Genomic DNA, 26,971 nt, shown 5'->3' with positions numbered 1-26,971 from the left:
TTGTAGATGGGTTTTTAGAGAGTGTCAGAGCGTGATTCAGTTTATTTTACCTCAGAAATATTATTGTGTCAATATACATACAATCAGGCGCAGTTTTCGCGCGTATTCATAGAGTCATCATGTTATATTTTTTACCGATGTTTATTCATATGGGAAAGGGAGTTGCTTGTCATGTTGATTCAAATATTTGTCTTATCGGCATATTAATAATGGTAAAAAGAGCGCACGGGAGTGCTAGAGCAGCGCACACACTTTGTAATCTGACACCTCTTGTTAGCTGCAGCGGGCTGCATTTAGAGTATATATATTTCAATAAGGTTTACTTTAACTTAATACAACTTTAACCTCTCCATGTATATGTATACAGGTACTATCTGTGTATATTCTGTCATATCATGTTATCATTTATATTTATCATCCTTATTTTGTTCTCTCACAGAAACCACTTTTATATGTATATCCACGCAAACCTGTCTACGACTTGCACTTTTGTGGCTTAATAAATATTGAGAATGGACAAGTTCACTCTGGAGTAGCTGCAGTTCTTTCTAACCGAAGAAGTAGGCCAGTTGAGTTCCAACATCCCACTGCGCGCAGAATATCCCACACAACAAGCACTACAATGATATTTCTCAATGCAAAAACAGTAGGGAATTTTTTCTCTTGTGACAAAAACAATTGTCCATCCACAACGACCTGGTTTACACTGGTTCTCTGCCCGTCAGGGTCTGGATGACACTGGACAGATCATGAAGAATAAAACAAACAGAGAGTGCATGAGGCAACGTCTGATTCAGGCTGTATGAAGAAAGGCAAAGTGTGAGACTACCAGTAAGCCACCCACCAATCTGTGAAAATCTGCCTTAGATTGAATTTAATATTACATGATCTGAAAGTTTTTATGAATTAACAGCTATATACAGCCTGCACCCACACGTCGCAAATAACAAAAAGAGGTTGTTTGTTCAGCGATTCGAACGCAAGTAAAACCAACATGATATGCCCAGACTGAAGCAATTATATAAGCTTTCGGATAGCCAGTCATCGAGAAACAGACTGTTACAGGGTATCCGTCCTTATTCATCAACATGCAACACAGACCGCCTACATGGCTTCAAAAATTCAAGAATGCTCTATTTATTTTATACTCACAATATAGCTGTTTTGTAAATGAAAAAGGGATTTCTAGCATTAGAACTCTATAATTATCTCTCATATTCATCATATCCCAAAAGCTCCTTTATTTGATCAGGCTTAGAACAATTATAGCTAAGCCGGCCACACAGACACAGAAAAAAGTTTTAAAGGAATAGTTCAGCCAAAAATGAAAATGAAAACTTCTGATGCCGTTCACAACCCATGTGATTTTAATTTTCCGTGTAGCACAAAATTAGATGTTCTGAAGAACTTTTATGTTGCTATTTTCCATAATAACAGAGTGGCATACAGTGAACACATATACAGACAGATATACGTGTGTGTGTGTGTGTGTGTGTGTGTGTGTGTGTGTGTGTGTGTGTGTGTGTGTCTCTGTGTGTGTCTCTGTGTGTGTCTGTGTGTGTGTGTATATATATAAACATACATACATATTATATTTAAATTATATTTCATTGATAATTTCAAATGATATTTAAATTTTTGTTTTGAACTAATACTTCAAGCTGCTCTCTATCTCATAGGTAGATCGATACAGTTCCCTGACAGACACGAACATTTTTCAAGGTTAGCAGAAGCTGCGTCACAGGTCACACCACATTCACCAGCAGCACTCAATGATAAGAGAGTCTGTAAAGATGGTTGGTGTGACATAATTTTCTCCCTCGTGCAGATTCAATGTAGTAGCTCTACATCTCTACATCTTCAAGGCTAGATAAAAAGTGACAGAAGGTCACCTACACATACACAACCCCAAGAATACTGACAGCTGCCACCAGAGGGCAAACTACAAAAGACATTGTATAAAAGGCAAGCAGACAGAGCAAACAGGGTGTAGAGGCAAGGGAGAAGGGAAATATGCATAAAGTGGATTGAAGGTGTTTTCAGTATACATTTTTTAAGATACACTAATAAAAGTGTTGTTTGTTTTCCTCAGTATGTTAGCACTCATCCCTGTCCTCTGTAATGAGGTATGTCATCTGAAAAACACAGGGATCTAGTTCACCTCAACTCCCTCAGTTAATTAGTAAAACACAGGCTGCACACTGTTTCCTGACAAGCTGTCAGTGGGTCTGAGGGCATGACAGTAAAATAGCTGCAACTGTTCAGTCTCCTGAGACTGGGATTCCCAAGGTAATAAAGAAGAAACTGGGGAGCCGGCACACAAAAACAGCAGAAAAGTGCATTATTGTTGCTGTCTTAAAACGACAGATTTGGTTGTTTCTTAGACTGAGTTCTTTCTTAAACTTAGGGACCAAATAAACTTCCACACACTTTTCACACTCACATGGGTAGTTACGTTATTTACTACAATGTCCAAAAGAATACATTAATCATTTTTGTTATTTTCCCCCCTGTGAAGGTCACGAATAAATGGCGTTTCAACAAATTATTTTTATTATATATTTTTTAATAAAACGGCCTCCTACCTTCTCTTGCTAAGGACAATGTCATGCAGTCATAGCTAGAAGTATATTTGTCCCAAAAAAACAGTATTTTCTTAATTTAAAAAATAAAACTTGATCGTAAATTACCCAAAAGAAAAGAATATCCAGTTGATAAGTGACCTTATCCTTGCTTTTCCTTCATCTTCTTCATACACCATTTCAGGCATACTCTTCAGTGACAATGTTGCCCCCTTGGTACACAACAGACACTCAAACTTCTGAAATAAAAGTTTTGACTTTGGTGAAAATGATACCACAACATAACTGAGGGACAGTCGTATTTTTTGGGGATTTAAAATAATAATAATAATAATTTAATAAAGTTAACAATAAACAGCAGTTTGTGTTTATTTCACTCTTTCATTATCAAATAATTATTTTATGGATTTTCATAGTTTAAGACTTCTAAGTCTGGGCCTTGGACAGTGATAAAACAATATAATCTGTAATTTAAGGCATTTGAAAAGTAACAACTTACTATTACTCCCTCGACAAGGGAAGGGTTATTTCCCACACTTTTATTTTGAAATGTCATGATGACTTTTATTTTGGTACAATCCGGCTGTGACGTCATGGGGTTACTGTAGCTGCCTGTCTCCATGCTGGGGTTGATGTAACAGGCGTGTGGATTGATCATTGTACCGGTGTTTGAGTTTCATTGATCGGATAAACGGCAATCAGACGGATCTGTCAGCAGATATGTCATACTGCAAACAGGAAGGTATGATTCAACTAAATCTGACTGTTTAAACCCATTTTATACCCATGTTTTACTCTCGTTTAGCTGTACGGCTAGTGCTCATGCCAGCAAAAGTCACTCTCCCCAGCCATGCTTAATAATATCAATGAGTTATTTAAATATTTATCGGCTGCAAATAATTTTTTCAGATGTGTTCAAATGTGTCGTGCTAAACTATCCTGTATTATTCGTGTACAAGTTTGAAGTATTGATTACTGGTGGAATTACAGATGAACTTGAGGCTAAGATGACTGAATGACTAACGTTGTATGTTGTGTCGCCGTACATATAGCAGCCGCCTGCAAGGTCATCATGATTTAAAGTACACCAAATGGTTATTTTATAATTTAATGGTTATTATTTTTATACATAATGGCTATTTTTTCATTATGAACACAGAGTGATATAAATATTGTAACAATATGAACTTCCAAAACACAATATTACACATTGCACATAGATGTAAATGTCAAGTTCTTCACTCAGTTCGTGTGCTTCAGTGGTTCATTTATTCCATGTGTACAGATTGTGTTTAACTGTTTTACTGTTTGTGGATAATTTTATAAAGTGTAATATTTTGATTACTCAGAATTTGCAGTCCAATGCGTCTCTGATGTTTAATCATGGCTGTAAGACATTGGAGGGGATGTTTGCCCTCGAATTGGAGTACACTGCATATTTAAATATATAATGTGTGTGTACTATTACAGTATTTATTAAGATTTAGAATTGACTTTTATTTTATCTTTTCATTTTCATTTTAGTTGTCATGTGCTTTTGTTACTTTTAGTTCATTATATATGTGTATGTAATTTTTTAATCACAGAAAATGTTTAAGAGTTTAAGTTAATAACACTGGTATAGAAGTCAATTAACAGTATGTTTTTAAATAGAAAATATCCTTAGAATTTTATCATTGTGTGTATCTTCATTCTTTTCTCACAATAGGTAAAGATCGCGTCATATTTGTCACCAAAGAGGATCACGAAGCCCCCAGTAACGCTGAGCTAATCGAAGATGACCCTAATGATCCGTATGAAGATCACGGTAAGTTTGATTTACTCACAAAATATAAAAATGAATGTACAAAATAATTATTATCATTTTGCATAGTTTAGCCTAAATATGATAATGTCTTACCTCCAGAATACTACTTTGACACTCATTTCATTTGACCCTACAGGCCTTATTCTACCTAATGGTGACATAAACTGGAACTGCCCGTGTCTGGGCGGTATGGCCAGTGGCCCTTGTGGACAGCAGTTCAAGGAAGCCTTTTCTTGTTTCCACTATAGCAAAGAGGAGGTGAAGGGGTCCGATTGTGTGGAAAACTTCCGGAGTATGCAGGAGTGTATGCAGAAATACCCCGAGCTCTACCCCCAGGAAGACGACAATGACAGCGCCCCCTCTGGTGGGGCTGATACTATACACAGCGAATCCACTTCCACTGACTCTCTCCCTACATCCTCTCCTGATTCCGCACCAGCAGCCACAGAAAACCCAGCAGCTAGCTAATATTATCCTGGCTACATTCCCACCGCACCTCGCAGCAGAGACACCTCCACTTTCTTGTATGCAGAGATCATATCTAAATACGCCACTGGATAACTACGATGCTCCCCACCTGGCTGCATGATGCACAGAGATGGGGGAAGCCCTTAAACTTCAGGTTTTTTGATTAAAATATTCGAATGACATTAACATGCATTTGAGGGACCTATAAATAATGAGTTTTGGGGATCTGTATGGTGAGTATGACCCCCTATGAATGATCCAGCTTTGTATTCTCTGGTTATTATTTGCTCCACAACCAAAGCTTAGCTAGTTTGACTTGTGTCCTACTACAGATCAAAGGTCATTTGGCGGTGGTACTTTGACGACTGTGCAGTTTTTGGATGAAAAAATAACGAGTCTATATACATTTCCTGTGCTGATTTTTGTTGTAGAACACGATTAAACCATTTTATGATGAAGAAATGTTCTGCTGTTGAGTTTTAAAAGCGTTGCCTAAAGTTGCAAGTACAAACAGTAGAGGGCGTGAGTGAGTCAACTCACCTGTCAACCGATGATACAGGCGTTAAAACAATTATAATGGGGAAACATCAACACATCAAAAATAAGATCTGTTCAGTAAGAACATGCAAATACCTGTTGTTCCAGAGACGAGTAGGTTTTGTTTAAATTAAGTATCTAACATCGAGGGATAATTCTAGATCCGTTCTCAACACATGCTATTGCTAACATTACACAGAGTTTAAGAATTGTTCTGATATCAGATCCTTTTTGTAACATTAAAATGTTTTTAAGCTCATGTGGCTTATTGATACATTCAGTCAGCGTCATAACATTTTACTATAAGGTTTAATTTGTGAACATTAGTTAACTACATTAGTTAGCATGAACTAATAACAATGTACAATACTTCTACAGCATTTATTAATCTTGGTTAATGTTAATCTCAACATTTACATTGTTAAAATCAAAAGTTGTACCTGTTAGCACTGTGGACTAACATGAACAAAGGTTAATAAATGCTGTGAAAATATATTAGTATGGTAATTGTTAGTTTAATTAACTAATGTTAACAAATAAAACCTTAATGTAAAGTGTTACCAGTGGCATTTACGAATCTGTCTGTTTTGTCACCAAGAAATTGAAATTTGTCATTCAAAGCCTTAATGTGATCCTTCTTGTTTTGATTAAACAATAAATCTCATATTTTCATCTGTGATGTTTCTGTAAAATGATTTAATAAGATACGAAGCCAAATCATGCATAAGCACTGGAAGAATTTAAATCAGTCCTTCATACCTTTTGTTTTTCAATTGTGACATGTTCAAATGTATTTTTGAACTGAAATGTTGTAAGCAAAGAAGCTAATAAAATACAAAAGTGTGAATGAATGAATCACAAAAATGCCCTGCAGTCCTTGTGAGCCTATGGATCCACTGGCTCATATTTATCATTTGTCTAGTTTAGAGTATCCTTTAATGACAATAATATAATAATCACAGAGAAATAAGTACAAAAACAGTCCAATCAGGCTCATAAAAGCCATATCCATGTTGTGAGTTTATGCATTTATGATATTCATGTCCACAAGACAGCCACCTAAATGAACAGTTGTTTTTGAAGAGCCTTGACCAACTTGTTCTGTATGAGAATTATATTTATTGTAACTGACTATTAAGTGCACTTTGCCATGCGACTGCCTCATGAATCTTGCTTCTGGTAATTACCCACATTCTATTTCAGTTGCTTCCTGTGGTCATGGCACGTTAAGTATCCACCTGCCTGCTTTGGTACAAAGGCATCATTTCAAGTGAGGGCTTTCAAGTTTGGGCAGTGATGTATGGAAGCTTGTTACCACCAGGAAAAGAAAAGTAATTGCAACTTTTTTATTTTCCCGATTTGGACTTAAATGCGCAATTGTGAGTTTATATCTCAGAATTCTGACTTTTTCTCTGACTTGTGGGAGATAAACTCACAATTGGGAGCTAAAAGTCAGATTTGTGAGATACTGTATAAACTTGCAATTGGGAAAGTCGTAATTTTGGGATATAAACTCTGAATTGAGAGGAAAAACACAATTTCCAGTTTATTTCTCACAATTCTGACTTTTTTTTATCAAAATTGAGAATCATAAAATAGCAATTGCGAGTTATAAAATCAGAATTTCAAAACAAACTCGCAATTGCAAATTATAAAGTTGGAATTCTGATGGAAAAAAGTCAGAATTGTGAGATGTCACAATTACCTTTTTTATTCTGTGTCGGAAAAAAACTTCCATGGTGTTGTGCAACTGTACATTTGGGTAAAGATGTGTGTGCTCATAGGCAGCCCTGATGCAGTGCTTCTGTGACCTGAAAGCCCAGGATGGGGGTCCAAGGGACTACCAGACTCTGCATGGTGACCAGTAGCCTCCCTGAGTCCACTTCCTCAGGACCTGCCAGCAGATAGTTCCCACCTACAGATGGAGACAAAACAGTGACTACTCTAATGGAAAACTTGACTGAACCCAAGCGGTTGCCCAGATCACAGTACATTTGTATAATTAAGGCATTATGTGGTGTACCTGGGTTTAGGATGGGACAGGTGCAGCCACGGCTGGTCCAAGAGAGTGGGTACAGACTGTGTGTGCCCTGGGAGAGGGGCAGTTTTCCAGAACGGAAGACCTTTCTTACCTTCACCAAGACAACAGCGTGTGTGCCTTTATCATGAGCTGACAGCACACTGGCTTTGATCACTAAAGCCAACACAAACAGTCACTTCACTCATTAGACTCAAATCTCTGTTTAGATAGCAAATGCCATCAGAATTGATTTATCAAATTATTTAATATCGTGAAAAAGCCTCACCGTATGCATATTTTATCTTGCAAAGATCAGCCACACTTTTCAGCTTCTTTTCTCTACAGCTGCACTTCCCTGTAGAGAATTCACATTTAACTTCACAAGTTCTTTACATATTAACACATTTAATTAAGAAAATATGCCCAGGTTAAAGAAATTATATTTTCCACAAATGAAAGGAAGCCTATTTTAGGATCATTAAGATTTAATGCAGTCACATTTTTTAATGATAAAATGATCATTTCAAATAAATGCTGTTATTTTGAACTTTATATTCATCAAGGAATTTCTGTAAAAATGAATCACAGTTTCCACAAAAATATTAAGCAGCACAAAATACATTAAAATAGAAAATAGTTATTTTAAATTATAATAATATATTTCACAATATGACTTTTTACTGTATTTTTGATCAGATAAATGCAACCTTGGTGAGCATAAGATACTTCTTTTAAAAACATAAAAAAAAATCGTACTAACCCCAAACTTTTGAATGGTGCTGTTGTATAATCATTTTGTGTTACATAAAGGATTTTTTTTCAATTAATTTATTCATTAATTTTGCTGTATGGTGTCATGAAATAATGCCACAATGCAAAAAAAATAAAAAATTCTTAATGATGCTAAAATGCTTCATTTTCCTTAAAGTGCCCCTATTATGGATTTTTGAAAATGACCTTCCATGTAGTTTGTAACATAGCTCTAAGTGAATGAAAACATCCTGCAAAGTTTTAAATCTGAAAGTGCACCGTATATAAAGTTATTGTCTTTCAAAAGTAAGAGTCGACTCTCAGTCAATGAAATGAATCGTTTGTCAAACGAGTCATAAGCCGTTTCGTTGCGACATCAAGACGAAACATTAGCATATTACCCGCCCACTTATTGGACGCGCGGACAGGAGGGAAAACTTGAACCTCAAACACTGCAGCTGATTCCTGTGGACACTGAACAGCATCATGTCGAGAAGACGCTGTGCTCTACAATGTGAAGGTAAAGAGTTTTTTTTCACTACCCAAGGACAAGCATGTGAAGAAAGTAGTTAAAATTCATCTTTACCGTTATACCACAGCAGTATAATCCTAAACTTGTGCTGTTCCATTTATTTTACTGACGACGACTTCTCAAATCTCGGAATTCAATGCAGGATTCGCAAACCGCTTGCTCTTAAAAGATGGTGTTCAAAATACTTAGTTTTGAGTTTTATATTGTGTAGGTCTCCTGCTAACCGGTTAACTCACGTTATTGCTGTCTTACTGAAATACTTCTGCTAATCACCTGTGGGCCACTATTACCTAACCCTGTGTCTATTAATGCAGATTGTCTGTCGTTCTCACTACTTTGAGGAAAGACTAAGCATGCAGCAAGATTTGTTTTACCAATGTTTATGTTTCATTAGTCATTCACGCTAGAGCTCGGCTAATGTATGCACTGTTATTGATACAGTTTCCACATGTTCACCGCAATAAATTAGAAACATACTCGGTTAATAAATAAGTACAAGTAAAATAATCAGTTTGTTGGTGGACATGGACTTGTTAATGCTGATGGTGAGGAATTACAGTTGCAACATCTCATAATGCACCTCAAACTGAGCAAGTTAGTGAATCACTGAGAAACGTCCTGCTCGATTCGTCCTTGCGATTGAGGTTTGGGTTGAATAAATAGTTCTTCCAGTGTTTCATCATCGGACTCGCGTTCGGATTGATATGGTAAAATCGACGTCATTGTTCGTTACTGTGTTTAGTTTACGGTGTAGGAAGCCAAAGGACAAGCAGAGCTGACGTTGTTATGGCAATGGGCGTTTTTGTTTTCGACACGCGCACTGTACAGGGTAGACCAATCACAACAGACTGAGCTGTCTGGCCAATCAGAGCAGAGTAGCTCGTGGAAAGGAGGGATGTAGAGAGATTGATTCATCTGACAAGTCGTTTGAGAATCACTGAAAATGTGGTGATGTGCAAATGTATATTATGAGAAAATGTAACGGTTTTTTGACCTTTGATGCATGTAAACCTGTTGTAGGAGACTCCAAAGCAACATTAGGAAACTTTAAAATAGCATAATAGGGGCACTAAAGTTTATTTTGATTTTGGGATGAAACATGACCTGGACATGTTATAGATAGGTTTGTGAGATTCCCCCATTTACATTACAATGCATAATGATTTCAGCCTTACATTTGAAGTAACCACATATAAAACCACATTTTTGAAAAGCCACATCTTGAAGTCACATCTCCTGCTGTGGTTTACCATGTTTCACAACAGTGTTTTGTTACTGTAGTCCGCTCACCTGTATAGTACAGTGCAGAGACGGCAAGTTCTTTAGGCCACGCCCTCTCGTCCTCTTGAGGTTTAAAGTGGGACAGTTCAGGAATTTTCCCACCAATTGGTACATTGTAAAGCTTCACACTGCCTTTGCTGTTAAAGGGAAAATATATAATGAAAATCAATGATATTTGAAAATCCCCAGCAGGTATGCAATTCATATTCGACTAGTATTTTTGGTTTTGAGATTCCTAATACTCAATGTTTTCATTTCAAATCACAAATAAGACTTCTTATATTTTAGAACAGAGAGAACTGAAAATTTAGCTTGTGTATGCATAAACCTGACCTGTCTAGGCAATAACCAGTGATGGGGTCACAAGTCAAGGAGCACACACAAGGTTTGCAGCCCTCCTCTCCAAAGCCCCAGTACCCTGGTAGACAGTGGCTGCAGGTGGTGCCCCCCGCACCAGGTTTACAATGGCACTGTCCACTTCTAGAATGGCACCATGGCGTGTCATCGCCAAAATATATTGGCACCGAACCAACTGGGTCACACCAGCATCCTGCCACAGAAAAGAAGGTAAATCAACTTTTGGTTCATTAGCTCTTCCTACTGCTTTTGAGTCACTTTAGTGGTCTGTGTCATACCACCGCCACTAGGAGGCAATGAAAGACTGTAAATGATAACCATATAAAAAAAAAGTGTATATATATATATATATATATATATATATATATATGTATATATGTTTTTTTTAACTTATTTTTTTTCAAATGGTTATATATATATGTATGTGTGTGTGTGTGTGTGTGTGTGTGTGTTTATTTATTCATTTTTTTATGAAAGAAAAATGAAGAGTGCTTGACCATGCAAAACATGTCAGCACTATGCTAAGGTTTAATAATTGCTAAGGTGTAGCTATGTGACTGCTAAGGTGTTCTTTTGCCAAGGAGTTTTTTAGTGAATTGTTAATGGTTGTTTATTTTATTTTAAAGGATTTTATTTAATTTTTTTCCTATTGTATTCCTATTGCACTGAGCTCCTTTGACGCATGTATAGTGTGGGAGAAGCATAGGTTAGTTGTCGCAACGAGTGAGAAAATATGACATGGAGCAGCTAAATCTCGAATCTCAAGGAATCTGCCCGTTTAAAAAAAAAGCTGAACAGAGGAGCTTCTGTTTGCAAAAAGAGAATGCGACAGAACTCGTAATAAAACAAGTATCAACATTGGCTTGGCTTTTCGGAGATGGCGAGAGGGATTTTAAATGTTGTAAAAGTGGAGATGGCGTTTTTATTACTCGGCAGGTGAGTAAGGTATTTTATTAACTCTAACAGAGTTCACTGTAAAGCATGATCTATTGTGAAGGCTCATTTCAGTAATGACCTGATGTCTTCAGCTAGTCAACTTGAGATCCTTTCCATCTAAACTGATTATATCTCTTAAGCCCAGTAGGGAATGTTATATAAGCAGTGGATAAACATATTAATCCGCACAGAACTAAAGCACAACCAAAAAAATGTTCATGCAAATTGCAAGCAGTTTGGCAAGCAGCCAAAATTGTACCTTTAACTTATTATAAAGTTTAAACGAAAAATCATTTGAGAGGAAGAGCAAGTTATAGTTGATTAAAGATAAATCTAAATCTTTTTTTTAAATGACAAAATAATAATATGCACTAATAAATCATTCACTATAAGACCAGGAATGTGCATTAATAAGATATCCAAAGTCAAATTTGATTTCAACTATTTGAGTGCAGAAGCCTTTGTTCTGTCTGTTTGTTCCTTCTCTTCTTTCTAACTGTCTTACGTGTGCAAGCATGCGGTGAGTTGAGGGGTCTGGCAGGGTGGCGGTGGTATCCAGGGCGACAGCGCTGGCACCGGCGGCCCACAGTGTTATGCTGGCAGTTGTCGCAGACGCCCCCACTACTGCCCCCTGTGGACAGCCACACTCGCTGGGAGAAGTGGCAGCTCTCTGCGTGGCCATGACATTCACACTCTTGAGACACAGAGAACGAGAGCACCGAGAAATAGTTAGAGGGAGAGAAAGAGACATTATGGAAGAAAGAATCATCCAAGACCTGAGAAACAATTTTTAACATTTCAATTTTCAAATTTAAATACCCTTTAAACTCTTATTTAATCAAAAAATATTCTCAACAGTCCAGTTTACACATCCAATTTTCAAATTAGGATATGCATCCAGCCATTTCACTCTTTTGTATTTAACATTATTCTTAATAGCGATTCTCAATATTGCAATACAGACATTTTCTAATTTATTTATTTAGCCTTTTATTTAAAAATCTGTAACACTTTTTTTTTTATTTCATTTAAAATGATAATAATCATAATAAAATGAGCCATTTCACTCATTTGTAACTTCCATTATTCTTAATGGCGATGCTCACTAGATTAACAATTCTGCAATGTAGTCATTTACTAATTTATATTTACTTTATTATTTAATTTTAATTTAGTCTATTTCAAACCTCAGATTTTAATCATAATAAACAGATATTCTTCCAGTATTTCACCATTTAATTATTTCCATTATTCTGTACTGTGATTCTCACTAGATTCTCAATATTGCAATAGTCACTTTCTATTTATTTATATATTAATTATTAATTAATTGTTACTTTTTCATTTAGAATACCGTAACACATTATTTTATCTAAAAACTACAATAATATCATGATGTAAAAATACTTTTTTAATATAATAAAATAATCATAATGGCTCTAAACCAGGCTTTATTTTCTTTAAGCAAAATATGTTTTGTTTGTTTATTATCGAAACCGCAGATTCTTAAAATCATAAAATGTTGAAGTTTGAAATATTTTTTACTTTGTCAAAATAAAATGTTTTTTTTTGCTACAAAAGTCCTAGGGTACTGCTGGTGGTTGCCAATGCATAGTTTATGTGGTTGCTAAGATGTTCAGACTCTTGTTTCTGTGTTCTGGATCATTGCTTACAGTAACATAACAACCCCCCATGGTATTGTGGTTCTAAGATATGTATCGGATCCCTCCTGCATTAGAAAGTAAAAATATATATATAAAAAAACTTTCATAGCACAAATTCCTTTCCATTTTCAAGGATTAAAGGAATTTAAGGGTAAATCAGCCCGTACAGACAACGCACTCACTCTGGCATGGGTTGCTCTCCCCGCTGCTTCCATTGGCTGCTCTCCAGGGTTGGTCGTTGTAGAGCGAGTTACACTTCTCGCAGTGATCACCCGCTGTTTGGTGGGTACACATACACTTGCCAGACACCTGTGCTCCAGAGAAATTAATCATTTTCAGTTGCTGTCCATTCAAGCCCCACAAAGTTTCATAAAAATACATTTAACAAGCCACTTCCTATTCTCCTAATTACCGGGTGAGTGCACAATATACACCCTCAAGTGTGCATCCAGCCAATATTTCATGGTAGGGCGAATGTAGGAACGATATTAGCTTGAGATATGGGCCCTACAAAGGCTAATTCCGGTAGGGCCGACATGGAACCAATGGACAAACCCAATTAGGGCCCATTCCTCAAGCCCATATCATGCTTACATCGACCCCACCATGAAAAGTGGCTGCGATGTACTTTGTCCCAAAAATCACTAACAAAACGGACACACTTACTACATTACTGGGTTGCAGGCTGTCTTGTCCTTCATTTTCAAGAAGGCAATGTTCAGCATGGCCATGACACAAACACGTCCCTTTAGCCAAAAGAGAGTACACAGCAAATGGGGTTGAATCCAGGGGATCAGAACTGGGTGTGGGAGAAGTCAGCATCCTGCTGTGAATTGTGGGTAAAAAGGGCGGGACGCTCCGCTGCCCCTTCGAGACGGGACACTGTTGAGATTTCAAAAGCTGTATTCGTAAGTTAGTTACTGTCAGGCGGGATAGCGCCTCAGGACTGTAGGGATCGACAATCCCGCTTCCCAATCCTATGGACCGGAATATGATCTATAAAAGAATTAAAAACAAATGATGATGCATTGTCATATTTTCAAAAAGCATCAGATAGAACTGAGATTTAAATTCACCATAGTTGTACTCGAATGGGGGAATATTTGGTTTAAACGCTGGTTAACCTTATAAAGCCTATCATATTTGATATGTACATTTTTAAGGCCTCCAAATTATTAACATAATCAATACCTTGCTGGAAAAGTGGTTGTACACAATCTACTAAATGCCCTCTGACTTCTGATTGAAGGTTTACACTTTTTAACAAGTAAAAGGGCTTTTAATGTTCAAAAATTTCCATCTTCAGGTAATGGTACTTAATGTCTTTTTGCTGTAAAATGTTTAATGATTTTGTCTTAAGTAAACATAGGAATAACTTTAATATTGTTACAGTTTATTTTTTTTACGATTTCAGCTTGCTTTCAGCACCAACTTTCAGCTTGGCACAGCAGTTAATTTTACATTCAAAATGCACTAAAACTACCAAAACATATCACACATCTCGAATCAACTCATTCTTCCAGAACTAGCAAAGGTTTTCACCCAACAAACACACTTTGTCACTCATAAAACTCAAAATGTCAAAATGACCTAAAAACACTAACAATAGGTAGCATTTCACAATGATTTCTTTTGTAAAATATCTTTACAAAACAAGAATGACACCTTTCTACTACTAAATTCACTGCAGTATATGTTACATTTCCCAAGTTTACATTACAGTCCAAAATTATTCCCAAGTTGTCCCCTTTTGTATAGATGGCAATGAAAATGAAAGATTAACACCTGTGTAGATGTTCGTCTACATCTAATATTTTTCATAGTATTTCCTGTTTTAGATTTAGAATATATTTAAATATGTTATGACTGCAGAAATTTAGCAAATTGTAATCATATTCAGTTTTGTATCATGTTAGAATTTGAACTTAAGTTTAACCGTTTTGAACAGTTTTGAAAAGAGTATGTAAACCACTGATCTATATAGAATGACATTCTATATAGATCAGTGATGTAAACACATACAAATTGCCCTGTATGTACAGTTTTGGGGGTGTTACTTTTAATTTGAAAAAAAGTAGTCATCGAATGCCTTTTGTGCCAAAGCAAATGAAAATTTTCCACAGTTTTGCTCATGTAAACTGCTGTTGTGCTCACTGTTTTGAAAAAGTGACCTAAGCATTGAAAATACTTCACATTTAAACCTGCTGAAGCATTTAAAAATGATGTTTTGTGGTGCTTTGGAGACCTTATTTCCTTCCTTACCTCTCCTCGGCTGCACGGGACCGCGTTGGAATATCTGGAAGTGCAGACAGCTCCTGCTTGACTTACATCATCAGGAAGCCCGAACATCTCAGTGCAGTTCCTGGCAAACAGCTTTAGCGTCTCCCAGGTCTGGCCGAAGTCCTGTGAGCTTTCCAACCTCATAGCAGCAGGACGTGGAGAACGGAACAACATCACAACGTGACTCATGCAGAACCGTGTCTCCAAGTCAAGACGGATTTCTTCCTTTTCTCCAGTGGCCGCCGCTGAGCCCCACCAGGTATCGGGATGAATAAACGGGTCATCGGCCATAAGGGCAGGAGGATGAAGCTCTGCTAGACAGCGTGGCTGGGCTAGCAGGCAGGAAGAGCTATTAGTGCAGCAGCTAGTCAGCGTGAAAAGGGTCCTGCCACTGGCCAAGTTACCCATAGGAGGGCTGCAAGCACGACCAACACATCTGGACTCTGTAAAAGAGACAACATGCATTGCACATACATTCACAAATGAATCATGCATTGCAAACTTTCATGTTGATGAACTGAAATGCACCATTTTTAACACTGAACTACTGTAAACACTACAGTCAGGTTCTGGCATGTCACAAACCAATGTTTGACAACCTGAGCCTTTAATGAACCTCACAGTTGGGCTTTCACAAAAGCTGTGCCATTTCTCCTGCAAAGATTTAAGTACTGCAACAATAGTTAGGTGTGACAAGAAAAGTTAAAGAAAGTTTAATATCATTTAATAAAGTTATAAATAAGAATACATTAAAAGTGTCAGTATAAAATGAATGTTATCATGTAATGAAAATATGAAATATTACACAGCTTAAGCTTTAAAAAAAAACACTAAATGCTTAAAAATTAAAACCAGATATCACACTAAGTTTATACATCTAAACAATTTGATTATTATTATTACAAGGAGAAGTCTAGTTATTTTAATGGACCCTTCTTCCAACAAAATGAAAAAACAATATTTGGTAAGTTTATTACATAATTCTCTTTCGACATCTTTTTCAAATCATTTAATTAATTTACACATCATTATATAATCCTTAATCGGTGGCTCATGTAGGCTATATTCAAGTATGAATATAAAAATAAAATATATTAATCAATGCTTAAGGACAGACAAGAAAAGAAAGAGAAAGGAGGATAGATAGATAGATAGATAGATAGATAGATAGATAGATAGATAGATAGATAGATAGATAGATAGATAGATAGATAGATAGATAGATAGATAGATAGATAGATAGATATGTTCCACCAGATTTCTTTCACTCACCTGTGAAGCCCTGCAGGAATCCAGGAAACAAGACCATTGCGCACTTCCATATCATCATGACAAACGGAGGATTCCAAAGGGGTTTCATGTTTAGCAGTGTGTGTGAGTAAAGGCAGGTTAGTTATCCATAGTTAGAAGATGCATGTCCCAGTGCATGGTCAGTTGAGTTTGGAGAGATCTCCTTCACTGTCCGTTTGGAAACAGAGTTTGCATGAAAAGTTGCATGAAATCCAGCTGCTGGTAATCCATTTCCACAGTGAGTCAGTAAAAAATCTTTTCTGATGGTGGTGGTGATCTGGGATGCACCTGTTCAAACGGCACGCGCGTTCATTCCTTTAATATTGTTGTTTTTGCGCACTCATATGACGAGTGACATGTTGTCTTTTCTGTGTTCGGACATGACAGTCCTTTAAAACTCAAGGCAAAAGAGTGGGAAAACACGCAGGTCACTTTGGTAATAGCAGTGTGTCGCGTCTCTGCGTAATGGGCAGCGTTGTTCCAGCTTCCCAAGAGCACAGATGAATGACTGATCCACTGGCCTGAATCTGAAGTATTGAACGGGTTGAAAAGGAGCGCTCTACTGCCTCACTGTGGAACGCTAAACTAGTGCAGTTCCCTGCCTACTTCAAACAAGTGATCTTGATGATATTTTTGTTCACTGTACCAGACATGTTTTCTGAGTACCTTTGTGATTCATGCCACTGAACGTCCTATATCGGAAAGAGGCATTCTGGGCTTTTCTGTGATACAAATTGATGACAGAAAAGGAAAGGGATATAGTTAAACCAGAAATGAAAATGATGACATGTATTTACTCACCCTTGTCAGTCCACACCAATCTTTTCCATACAGCGAAAATTAATTTGCTGAAACTTTTGATATATTTCTTTTGCACGATTTTTCTGGGTCTTTTGCTTGGTGATTCTGAAGGTTGGAGTATGAAAGATTCCTGAGGCTGGAGAGCAAAGTTAATGTGATCCAGCCACATGGAGAATTCCAGAAACTGTATATAAATATATATATGCCAGCACCAAAACCTGCTCTCCTTAATGGGGTGTGAGATTTTTTTCTCCTGGTTTTGAACGACAGTAGTATGGGCACTTTGAAGTTTAATTCAAGGAAATTTTAAATACATACAAAACTACAGTATATATGTGGACTACTGTAGAAGGATGTGACATGGAGAGATACAGCACTATGAATGTTTATGTCTGCATTGTGGTTAATGAAATCATAACTCATGCACATAAAACAACTGACATTTATGCATTTAAAGGAGGAGGTTTGGTATGTTTGAACAAAATATTACATGTAGTTCACAGAACTGAACCGTTTCAGAGCTTGAGCTTTGAGTGTTAAGTCGCAAACCTAATGGAAATGAATTTGGTTAAAGATCAGGGTAACCTTTGACATAATCAGATGGCACAGTCTAGTAACAAATTATATATTCTTCCATTAAATATTTGTGGAGTTTAACCTTTTCTTTCAAGAGTTTCACCATGAACAAAGGACAAAAATCCCCCTAGTTGTGTCATCATGGCTGAATGTGTCACTTTGCCAACCTGTCCTGCCTGTTTCTTGCCCAGTTTACATTAAAACAGATGTTGGGATCACTTTATACTCATAAACTACACATAAAAATTCTCAAAGACAAAAAAAAAATCATTAAGCCTCAATTACATTTTCTACATCTTTGTTGTGAAAACCAATAAAACTGTTGTTCACAAATTATTTTGAAAAAAATACAATGATCTTATTAAGTTTTCCACAAAATATAGGCTACATCAGAGGTTAATGTGCATATTTATTAATAAGTTATATATAAATAAAGAGTCATGCCAGCTAAAAGGGAATATATTGTGCTAATGGGAAAAATGTATTTCAAAGCCATACATCCATTTACACAAAATGCGTTCAAATTAAGTTTTTGGTTTTATGGAGCATTTTGAGGCAAAGTTTAATTGTAGTTACGTAAAAGCTGTTTACAATATGTGCAAATTACAGCAAGTCCACTAGTATCTATGCTAGGTTCGTTTGAACTTAACTAGGTCCTTATAGTAACCTTCAGCTGTCTACATGAATAAATGAATGAAAAAAACAATCCCACCTAACACACATAAACACCAAATCTGTTCAAATGTAATTGAAAATAATTTTTCCCACACACTATGTTCAGTTGTTGCAGAAGGAATCAATTGGAAGCAATAGTAATCTAACTAACACACAAATAAACATAGCCACATAGCCAAAAAATTAGAAAGACAAAGAAAAAAAACTAAGAATATGTAAAGATTAATTTAAAGGTACACTTACTTTTGGTCCTCTAGCAGTTAAAAAACAAAACTGCATGCATTTTGCGGAAGAACATTATTTTGGTTGTGCTTCAGCTCTGCATAACTGCGGATGAATATGACCCTTTACTCTCGTTTTATTACAAGCTCTGTTGCATTCTCTTTTTGCCAGCAGACTTTCCTCTGTTCTGTGTTTTTTACAACGGGCGATTCCATGGAGGCTGAAGATGTACAGTGGATAGTATAAGGGAACAGACCCAAGCTAAAGTTGACTAAAAAGAGGAATAAAAAAATCATATTTTGGAAATTGATCTTAATGCCTTAATTTAAAAAATGAGGAAAAATCCAACCTTTAAGGACACCAATTTTCTTTGTGAAGGAATAACATATCATAAATAAATAAATGTTCTTCCTTAAAATACAGGTTGTGTAAGTCAGGAGCTCAGGACACCCCTATGTTAAATTCTCATAGAGGCAGGCAGTTTTATATTTTTAAAGGCCAGTTGTTTCATGGATCCAGGATACTATGCATCCTGATAAAGTTCCCTTGGCCTTTGGAATTAAAATATCCCACATCATCACATTCCCTTCACCATACCTAGAGATTGGAATGCTGTTATTTCAGTTAGGCTAATAGCTGGTATGATTTGCATTGAGAGATGATCTTATGGAAAGTGCCCCATGCCAATCTCTAGGTATGGTGAAGGGAATGTGATGATTTGGGATATTTTAATTCCAAAGGCTAAGGGAACTTTATCATGATGCATAGTATCCTGGATCCATTTAAATGACTGGCCTTTAAAAATAAAATTCTGCCTGCTGCTCTATGGGAATTTAACATATGGGTGTCCTGACTTACGCAATCTGTATTTTAAGGAAGAACATTTATTTATTTACGATAAATTATTCATTTACAAAGAAAATTGTTGTCCTTAAAGGTTGGATTTTTCCTCATTTTCTTAAATTAAGGCATTAAGATCAATTTCCAAAAGATGATTTTTTTATTCCCCTTTTTAGTGAACTTTAGCATGGGTGTGTGTTCACTTATACTAGGCACTGTAGCTGCTCCATGTCAAACTTTCTAGCTCATTGTGACAACTAACTTATGCCACTCCCCACACCATACACGCGTCAAAGTAGCCGGAGCAACTTTCTCTGTTTACTCGTTTACAGATATGACGAGTCACACATGCACGCAAGTGACGTATAGGCAATTTCCCGTGAACATCCCGATATAGGACTAAAACAGTAACACTTATAACAGGCTTACCATAGTGAGTCAGGGTAAGACAAAAACACGTCTTGGTAGAAGATTGATGATGTATCGATTATCATTATTTACTCATCCCATGTTGTTCCAAAACCGTAAGACTTTCGTTCATCTTCTAAACACAAATGAAGATCTTTTTGATGAAATCTGAGAGTATTTTCCCCTGACAGCTACACAACGTAAAGTTCATAAAGAGATTTCAGATTTCTTCAAAAAGATCTTCACACAAGATGAACGAAAGTCTTACAGGTTTGGAACAACATGAGAGTGAGTAATTAATGACAAATTTTCATGTTTGGGTGAACTATTCCTTTCATTGAATTTTTTTAATGTTTATACATTCAATTTTACATTTATGTGTTTTAAATAATATAGAATGAGTAGTTGTGTCTAGACTGCTAGTGTAGTTTAAACAGTGTCAGCCTATGAATGAGCACTCACTGCACATTAATTCTTGCTTTTTGAATCCTTTCATCTTTGCCATGAGTTTAATTGTACATCTTTCATTCCTATATATCTGCTCTTTATTAATTTTCCTCCCCCATTCTCATATCCTACATATATCTCTTCATGCTTTCATTCCCCTTCCTGACAGTCACTACAGCGGCTGGCTGCACTCCAGGTCATAAAAAAGTTCAGAAAGCAGACCTTCATCTCCAAACCTCACATTATTCCGGCTGTGGGCCTTTCTGCCGCCCTGCAGACTGCATGAGCAATAACTATCTTTATTGGGGATCACGTTAATCCTATTGATGGTGAATTAGCTGTGAGCTATTAATATGTATTACTTGCAGATGTGAAAAATGGATGAATCTGTTCTTTTAAGAAGGTTTGATTTAAGGGCTGTCAACTTCTCTGACATAATCAAAGCATGATTTGACATCATAGTAATTGTGTGTCTGCCTTTAAACGTGTGTTTTAAGTCTTATAGTTTAATGGAGGAGAAAATTACAGCCGAAAACTTTCAACTTAATGTTTTTTTTTTCTCGTATGTTTGTCAGCAGCGCTCTGATACATAATTTATAATGTGCAGACAGAGAAACCTCATTCTAATATCCCTCTTGCTGTTTTTGCTGACTTCATACATGGTCAAATCTAACCAGATGTCATTGCATAATTCAAAAGTTAACTGTGTGGGGTTCCTCTGGTTGTTCCCATGGTCTTTTTTGTGGCCATTACAAATTGGGGATAAAACAGCAACTTCAGTGTCTAGCTTGCATTTTGTAAGCGTGTCGGGGATGTCTGGTCTACTGGATGACCCTTAGGCTATCAGTGTAGCACATCTTATATCCACTGGCTGAGTGCATGCCAAAAACAGAAAGAGATGGTCTATGCCTGGAATTAGAAACAACCATTCCCACCTAGAAATCAAACATAGTTGGCGTTCCTTTTCAGATGTTATGAAAGAAAGAAAATTTTCGATAGTGAAGCCTCTCCTCCATTGACATCCATTAAAAAAACAGCCTTTCCATTTTCTCATTCCCAACCTCCGTTCCTGCATACCGGCTAAGGTTGCAGGCTTATTTTTGTTTCGCACATGTCAGTATAAAGGTCAAAGGTGAATCATAGATTGTTGTTTCCCACCGTATGTTAATATAATCATGGCAACCCTGCCATAAATGACAGCGATTAAGAAACAAACCATATTCATTACAGCAATTTCAATCATCCGACCAACGACCATCAGATCCAAGATGGCTAAGAGAATTTGGCATGTTCAAGCACTTAGCTAGATGATTGTTTCTCCAGCACTAGTACTGGATAATGAAAAACACTTTTTTTTTGTAATAAGGGATCTTGGAAATCAGAACATCTGTGTGTATCCCACATTTGCATTCATTGAGGTTGAATGAAGAATTTTAATAGACAGAATCTGCTTTGTATCATATTGGTTGTATGTGTTTTTTTTAAGCCTTTGTAGCCTATTTAAATTTGTGAAGTCAAATTGAACCCATGAAAAATGATTTTTCAAAGTTCTAAACAAAAAAAGATTAATGGGGTAAATTTAACAAGAAAGTACTGTTTCAGTCTTTCTACTTCAAAATGTCATGTTTAATTCAATGTGTTACTGGTTGATGAGTAATTATTTGTGAAACTTACTAGCAATTTTTGAGTGAAAATTGTTTCTACGCCAAATTTTTAACATTGACAATTGTTGCAAAACTATGAAAGTCCATTTCCACCAGATAAAAAATAAATAAATGATGATATGTCAAAATTCTGAATATTAGATAAAAAGTCATAACTATGACATAAAAAGTAGCCTATTATTATTGCGTGAAGTCAAAATGGAGAATCAAGCTTATGTTTGTCTATGCATCTCGCTGTGGTTGTAGGCTTGTGGTGGTCTTTGCATGCATGTCTGTATACAAACATTTGTGCGTGTGTTTGTGTATGTGTGTGAGAGAGGGTCACAACATGTGAATGTCTTTATACACAGGTAATAGGTTTAAATTACAGTGTGTTGCTTTGATCTGTGAGAATGAATGACTGAGATTAAGTTGTCAGGCCGGGCTCTGATAGAGGCCAGATGAACGGCTATGACAGTCCGGAGCCCCCGTGGAACATGTAGGAAGATTGCAAAAGCAATTGTGTGATTACATGCATGCGTGCATGTCTCCAGGGTAGCTAATGTTTGAGTCTATTGTGCATATAGACAACCTTTCCATGCAGTAGCTTATGTCACCGTTTACATGTGAATGAGTACGCACGCAAGTGTATATTTGTGTATGACGAGATTTGTCGTACATAAACACTCGCAGATGTGCCAGTGTTCCAAATCCATTTCATTTCAACATTATTAGGTCTTAAGAAGCAGGAATGAGAGGAATTTTAAGAGGGGTGGTTTTGATTGAAGAGGTTTGTGCCTGATTGGTAGTGCCCCGCTGCACTGACGCAGCTGAAACCACATTTTATTCGAGCGGAGTAAAGCTTCCCACACAAATGAAGGTCTGTGTAAACACGCACAGACACACACCCCACATCCTTCATAGGGGTTCGGTAAGTAAATAAGACAAGTGCTTACTGAGAGATTTAGCAATTTTCAAGCTGTATCTCTGAGATGCTACAGCAAGCTATTACTTATATGGATTGTCTCTGCAAGATATTAATGTAGGCTATATGAAAGGTCTAGACTGTAAATAATGTGAGCTGTATGGGGAAAATGTGCAACAGTGAAGTATACATTTCATAGCACCCCATGGGGTGATTTAAAAAGAAAGAGGTCATTGTGCTAGAGTGATATTAATAAATAATATAAGCCATTTATGCTTAATACATGTGTTTTTTAGCACGCTAGTGTATTTTTTTTTATTTCATTATAAATGTTAAATGATATAAAAAATTATATTATTATTTAATAATTTTTATTATAGTAAAACCTACAAAAGGTTTAAAAGAGTAAACAAGTTATTTATTATTATTATAATTGTATTACATATATATTATCATCCAATCAAGAATCAGCCAGTTATTTTATTATTTTTATTTGATTCATTAAATTATAATTTTTCAATTATAGAATATTTAATATGATCACTTTTAGTATAATTTAATATACTTTTAGTATTTTTTTATTAAAATAAATATTATAATAAATATTTTATTATACATATTTTTTATTTGATTTATATATATATTTTTATAGAATATATAATATTATAATTTTGGTATAACTTAATATTATAATTTTAATACATTTTTATTATAATAAATATTATTACATCAATTAATCAGCAAGTTATTTTATAGTTTTATTTGATTTATTTAGTTTCACATGTTTAACTATATAATATCATAATTTTATTATACATTTGTATTACAATAAATATTATAATAAATATTTTATATTTTTCTATTAACAGTATTTTATTTAAAAAAGTACCCACCTCCAAATATCTATGATTTTCTGGTTATGGGTCCCTTCTTCAATGTAAGTCTAGTGTTTCTTTCATTATTTTTAAATACTTTTTTGTGTTATAGGTGGTATACTTAAAAAGTAACTGTGATCCCTGAATTGTGACCAGGTGTGCATTAAGAACCAAAAGCTAGTCTAAACTCCACCACCACCAATTAAAACCTTTCTTTTTTATGACCGCTTATGCTCCAGGTATCCACCCGTGATCTCACCTGACCCCTACTGGTCATTTAAAGGTCATGCAGGTCACCATTAAAGCCACTAAGCCTGTCTGGTCTGGCAGAAAGCATCGTCATTTTAGGCCACGGCTCTTTTTTATTCTCTCGTAAAACACACAGACTTGGAGTACTACAACGTGACACTCACTGACCTGATGGTGTATACATTTCAGCCATTAAATAGAACAGATGACAGTCATGCACCGCTGCAGGGTTGTTGAACTTACATTTTAAAACTATATTAGACACCACGTTTAACCAATTAGCTAACGGCAAAATGGAACATTAGCTGCTAAAGCTAGACTGTGTTGTTATGGTAGACACATATGTGTTTTACATTACATCAGCTGTTCCACATATTCTACTGTGGAGCAAATACCTTCTATATATAAGTACAGTAAAGACGTTTTTTGTAATCTTTGATGTGCTTGCTAACTGATATAAAACAGAGTCCAGTGGTCTAAAAACACAGATCAGACTTATTGAAGCTTCATATTCTTCTATGACTCTTTAGCAATGTGAGAAGCTGGGGGCTTACCTCTGCTATCCAAAACCAACATCTGGGTATCATGAGCAGCTAAAGTTGGAAGCACATGTTGCTTTCATTACTGCAAAATAGGAGTCACACTCAAGCAGGCGTGACACCCACAACCGCCTGCGGAATAAAGGCAAGAAGGGCAGATGAGGGGTGTAAGAAAATGGAATGACTGGAAGAGGAGGACTTTTACAAGCAAAAGTTCCACAGATCAATTGGGCGGACTGATTCAATGAACAGTACAATCAAAAAGTCAGCAGATGAAAGTTAGCTAACTACCCCCATGTCAAGCATCTGTGTAAGACAACCAACATTAGGGCCCTCACTTAAATCGCAATCGACAGTTGTTTTTGTCCAAAGCAACTTACATTGCATTTCAGACATACTCTTTATCAACTCATGCATTCCCTCTGAATCGAACCCATGACTTGGGCATTTCTCCCCCAATGTTCTGTTGTTTGATCGAATTTTATTTTGTGATTTGTTTTTTCCTTAGCAATTTTTAACAGTAATGACACTTGATGCAAGAGTATGGAAGCCAATTTTTGACACATAAGAAAGAAAATCATGATTTAAGTCATAATTATTGCATAAAAAGTCAGAATTATCGAATACTAAGTCATAATTTTGACATACAAAGTCAAACATTATGAGATAAAAAGTTATAAATATGACAAAGGTCAAAATTATGACATGAAACAATTATAACAAAAAGTTGAAATAAAAATCTTAAAGAAAACTTCTTAAAAGTCACTATGACGTAAAAAGTTGAAATTATGACAAAAAGTTGAAATTATGAGATAAAAAGCCAAAGTTATTACATAAGGAATGAAGTATTTAAACATCGCTTAAACTTTAAAAAGGGGTACGAAAGAAACTGGGTTTACCGGAGAAAACGTCTCGGTTACGTATGTAACCCTCGTTCCCTGAGTAGGGAACGGGGACGTTACGTCGGATGACGACGAATGGGGTTTCGCTTAGAACACCTATCGACTTCGAGTATTACAAAACGAGCCAATGGCAAAGAAATGCCATGGGTCTGCGGAATTTGCATAGCGTATCTCCGCCTTACCTCGTGGGTATAAAAGGAGGATGCCGGCAACAGGCAGATATGTTTCTTCGCTGAGGAGCCAAGACTGAGCTCAGGCGATCCCCGCGGTACAGCGGAAAGTGGCAGGAAGACGTAACGTCTCCGTTCCCTACTCAGGGAACGAGGGTTACATACGTAACCGAGACGTTCCCTTTCGTTGTCACTCCGAGTTACGTCGGATGACGACGAATGGGGTTACCAGTCTAATCACGCCACCTTCTCAGCTGTCTTCCAGTGCCCTGCGTAAATCTGAGATCCCTGTCGTGAGACTGGCACGGACGAAGGACTCCTATTTAGCACAGGAATACCAAGGTACACTGGGGAGCATATCCCAAAGTTTAGGGGAAATATGCAATTACTGCCAACCCAGAGGGGGGGACTTAGAAAGTACACATATGACCCTGAGGGATGCATATGGAAAACACTGCGGTGTCCAGCCACAGGTGGAATATTTCAACCCCAGGGGTGGCAAGGAGGCTTGCCAAGGGAAAGACACATGCTCCGAGAGGCTTACAGTGGAAATACACATGTGGGGTTTGCTTCAGGGGAGGGACCATGCACACGGGAGGCACCTAGCCGACGCACAGGCAATAGACACTGGCGCCAATGTCAGGAGTGCTGGAGGAACTCAGGGCTTTCGGGGAAGCTCACCTGAGGAGAATATCGCACTATCCAGTCCGTGGAGAGGAATGGCGAGGAAGCGAGGACACCTGAGCGGGTCCAGTACTAGCTGGTTGAAGCGAGTACATGGGAGGACACTGGCTCCACTCGGAGATTGTAGAATCTGGCGAATGTGTTAGGTGTCACACAGCCTGCAGCTCTGCAGATGTCTGTTAGCGAGGCGCCATGCGCTAGAGCCCAAGAGGATGCCACACTCCTGGGTGGAGTGGGCAGACACACCAAGGGGGCACGGTCGACCTTGCTACTGATATGCCAAAGCAATGGCGTCCACTATCCAGTGAGACAACCTTTGCTTGGAGAGAGCCTTTCCCTTCAGCTTCCCACCATAACAGACAAAGAGCTGGTCTGAGGTCCTGAAACACAGGCCGGGGTCTCAGGATCACGTGAGAGTAAGCCGGCCCGAACTCCAGGCATGCTTCGTCAACGGAGAATGCGTGCAGGTCCCCTACCCTCTTGATGGAGGCCAATGCAACCAGGAGCGCTG

General features: G+C 37.0%; 2 protein-coding genes across 2 annotated transcripts; one reads left to right on the top strand and one right to left on the bottom strand.

The window, feature by feature from the left end:
* The first annotated feature begins 3,177 nt into the window (after nucleotides 1-3,177).
* On the top strand, nucleotides 3,178-6,258 carry chchd4a (coiled-coil-helix-coiled-coil-helix domain containing 4a). Its single transcript, XM_077203813.1, has 3 exons — nucleotides 3,178-3,324; nucleotides 4,291-4,389; nucleotides 4,526-6,258. The coding sequence occupies exons 1-3, from the start codon at nucleotides 3,303-3,305 to the stop codon at nucleotides 4,855-4,857; spliced, it is 453 nt and encodes a 150-aa protein (XP_077059928.1). The 5' UTR covers nucleotides 3,178-3,302; the 3' UTR covers nucleotides 4,858-6,258.
* Nucleotides 6,259-6,307: 49 nt separating this feature from the next.
* Nucleotides 6,308-17,038, bottom strand: LOC143711810 (netrin-4). Its single transcript, XM_077203812.1, has 10 exons — nucleotides 16,487-17,038; nucleotides 15,197-15,657; nucleotides 13,601-13,930; nucleotides 13,117-13,243; nucleotides 11,776-11,964; nucleotides 10,311-10,527; nucleotides 9,987-10,114; nucleotides 7,701-7,769; nucleotides 7,418-7,588; nucleotides 6,308-7,309 (listed from the first exon to the last, which is right to left on the bottom strand). Exons 1-10 carry the CDS (start codon nucleotides 16,572-16,574, stop codon nucleotides 7,173-7,175), a joined length of 1,917 nt encoding a protein of 638 aa, XP_077059927.1. The 5' UTR covers nucleotides 16,575-17,038; the 3' UTR covers nucleotides 6,308-7,172.
* Between the last annotated feature and the right edge of the window lie 9,933 nt (nucleotides 17,039-26,971).

Source organism: Siphateles boraxobius, unplaced genomic scaffold, assembly GCF_051911475.1.
Source record: "Siphateles boraxobius isolate OS27281-9 unplaced genomic scaffold, OSU_SipBor_1 5, whole genome shotgun sequence".
Taxonomy (NCBI): Eukaryota; Metazoa; Chordata; class Actinopteri; order Cypriniformes; family Leuciscidae; genus Siphateles; species Siphateles boraxobius.
This window is presented reverse-complemented; position numbering and strand designations above follow the sequence as displayed.

Coding starts and splice junctions, on each gene's coding strand:
- chchd4a (XM_077203813.1), top strand. CDS start 3,303: ATGTCATACTGCAAACAGGAAG. Junction 3,325..4,290: donor GTCATACTGCAAACAGGAAG/GTATGATTCAAC, acceptor TTCTCACAATAG/GTAAAGATCGCGTCATATTT. Junction 4,390..4,525: donor TGATCCGTATGAAGATCACG/GTAAGTTTGATT, acceptor TTGACCCTACAG/GCCTTATTCTACCTAATGGT.
- LOC143711810 (XM_077203812.1), bottom strand. CDS start 16,574: ATGAAACCCCTTTGGAATCCTCCGTTTGTCATGATGATATGGAAGTGC. Junction 7,589..7,700: donor CAAGATAAAATATGCATACG/GTGAGGCTTTTT, acceptor TGTTGGCTTTAG/TGATCAAAGCCAGTGTGCTG. Junction 7,310..7,417: donor CTGTCCCATCCTAAACCCAG/GTACACCACATA, acceptor CTCCATCTGTAG/GTGGGAACTATCTGCTGGCA.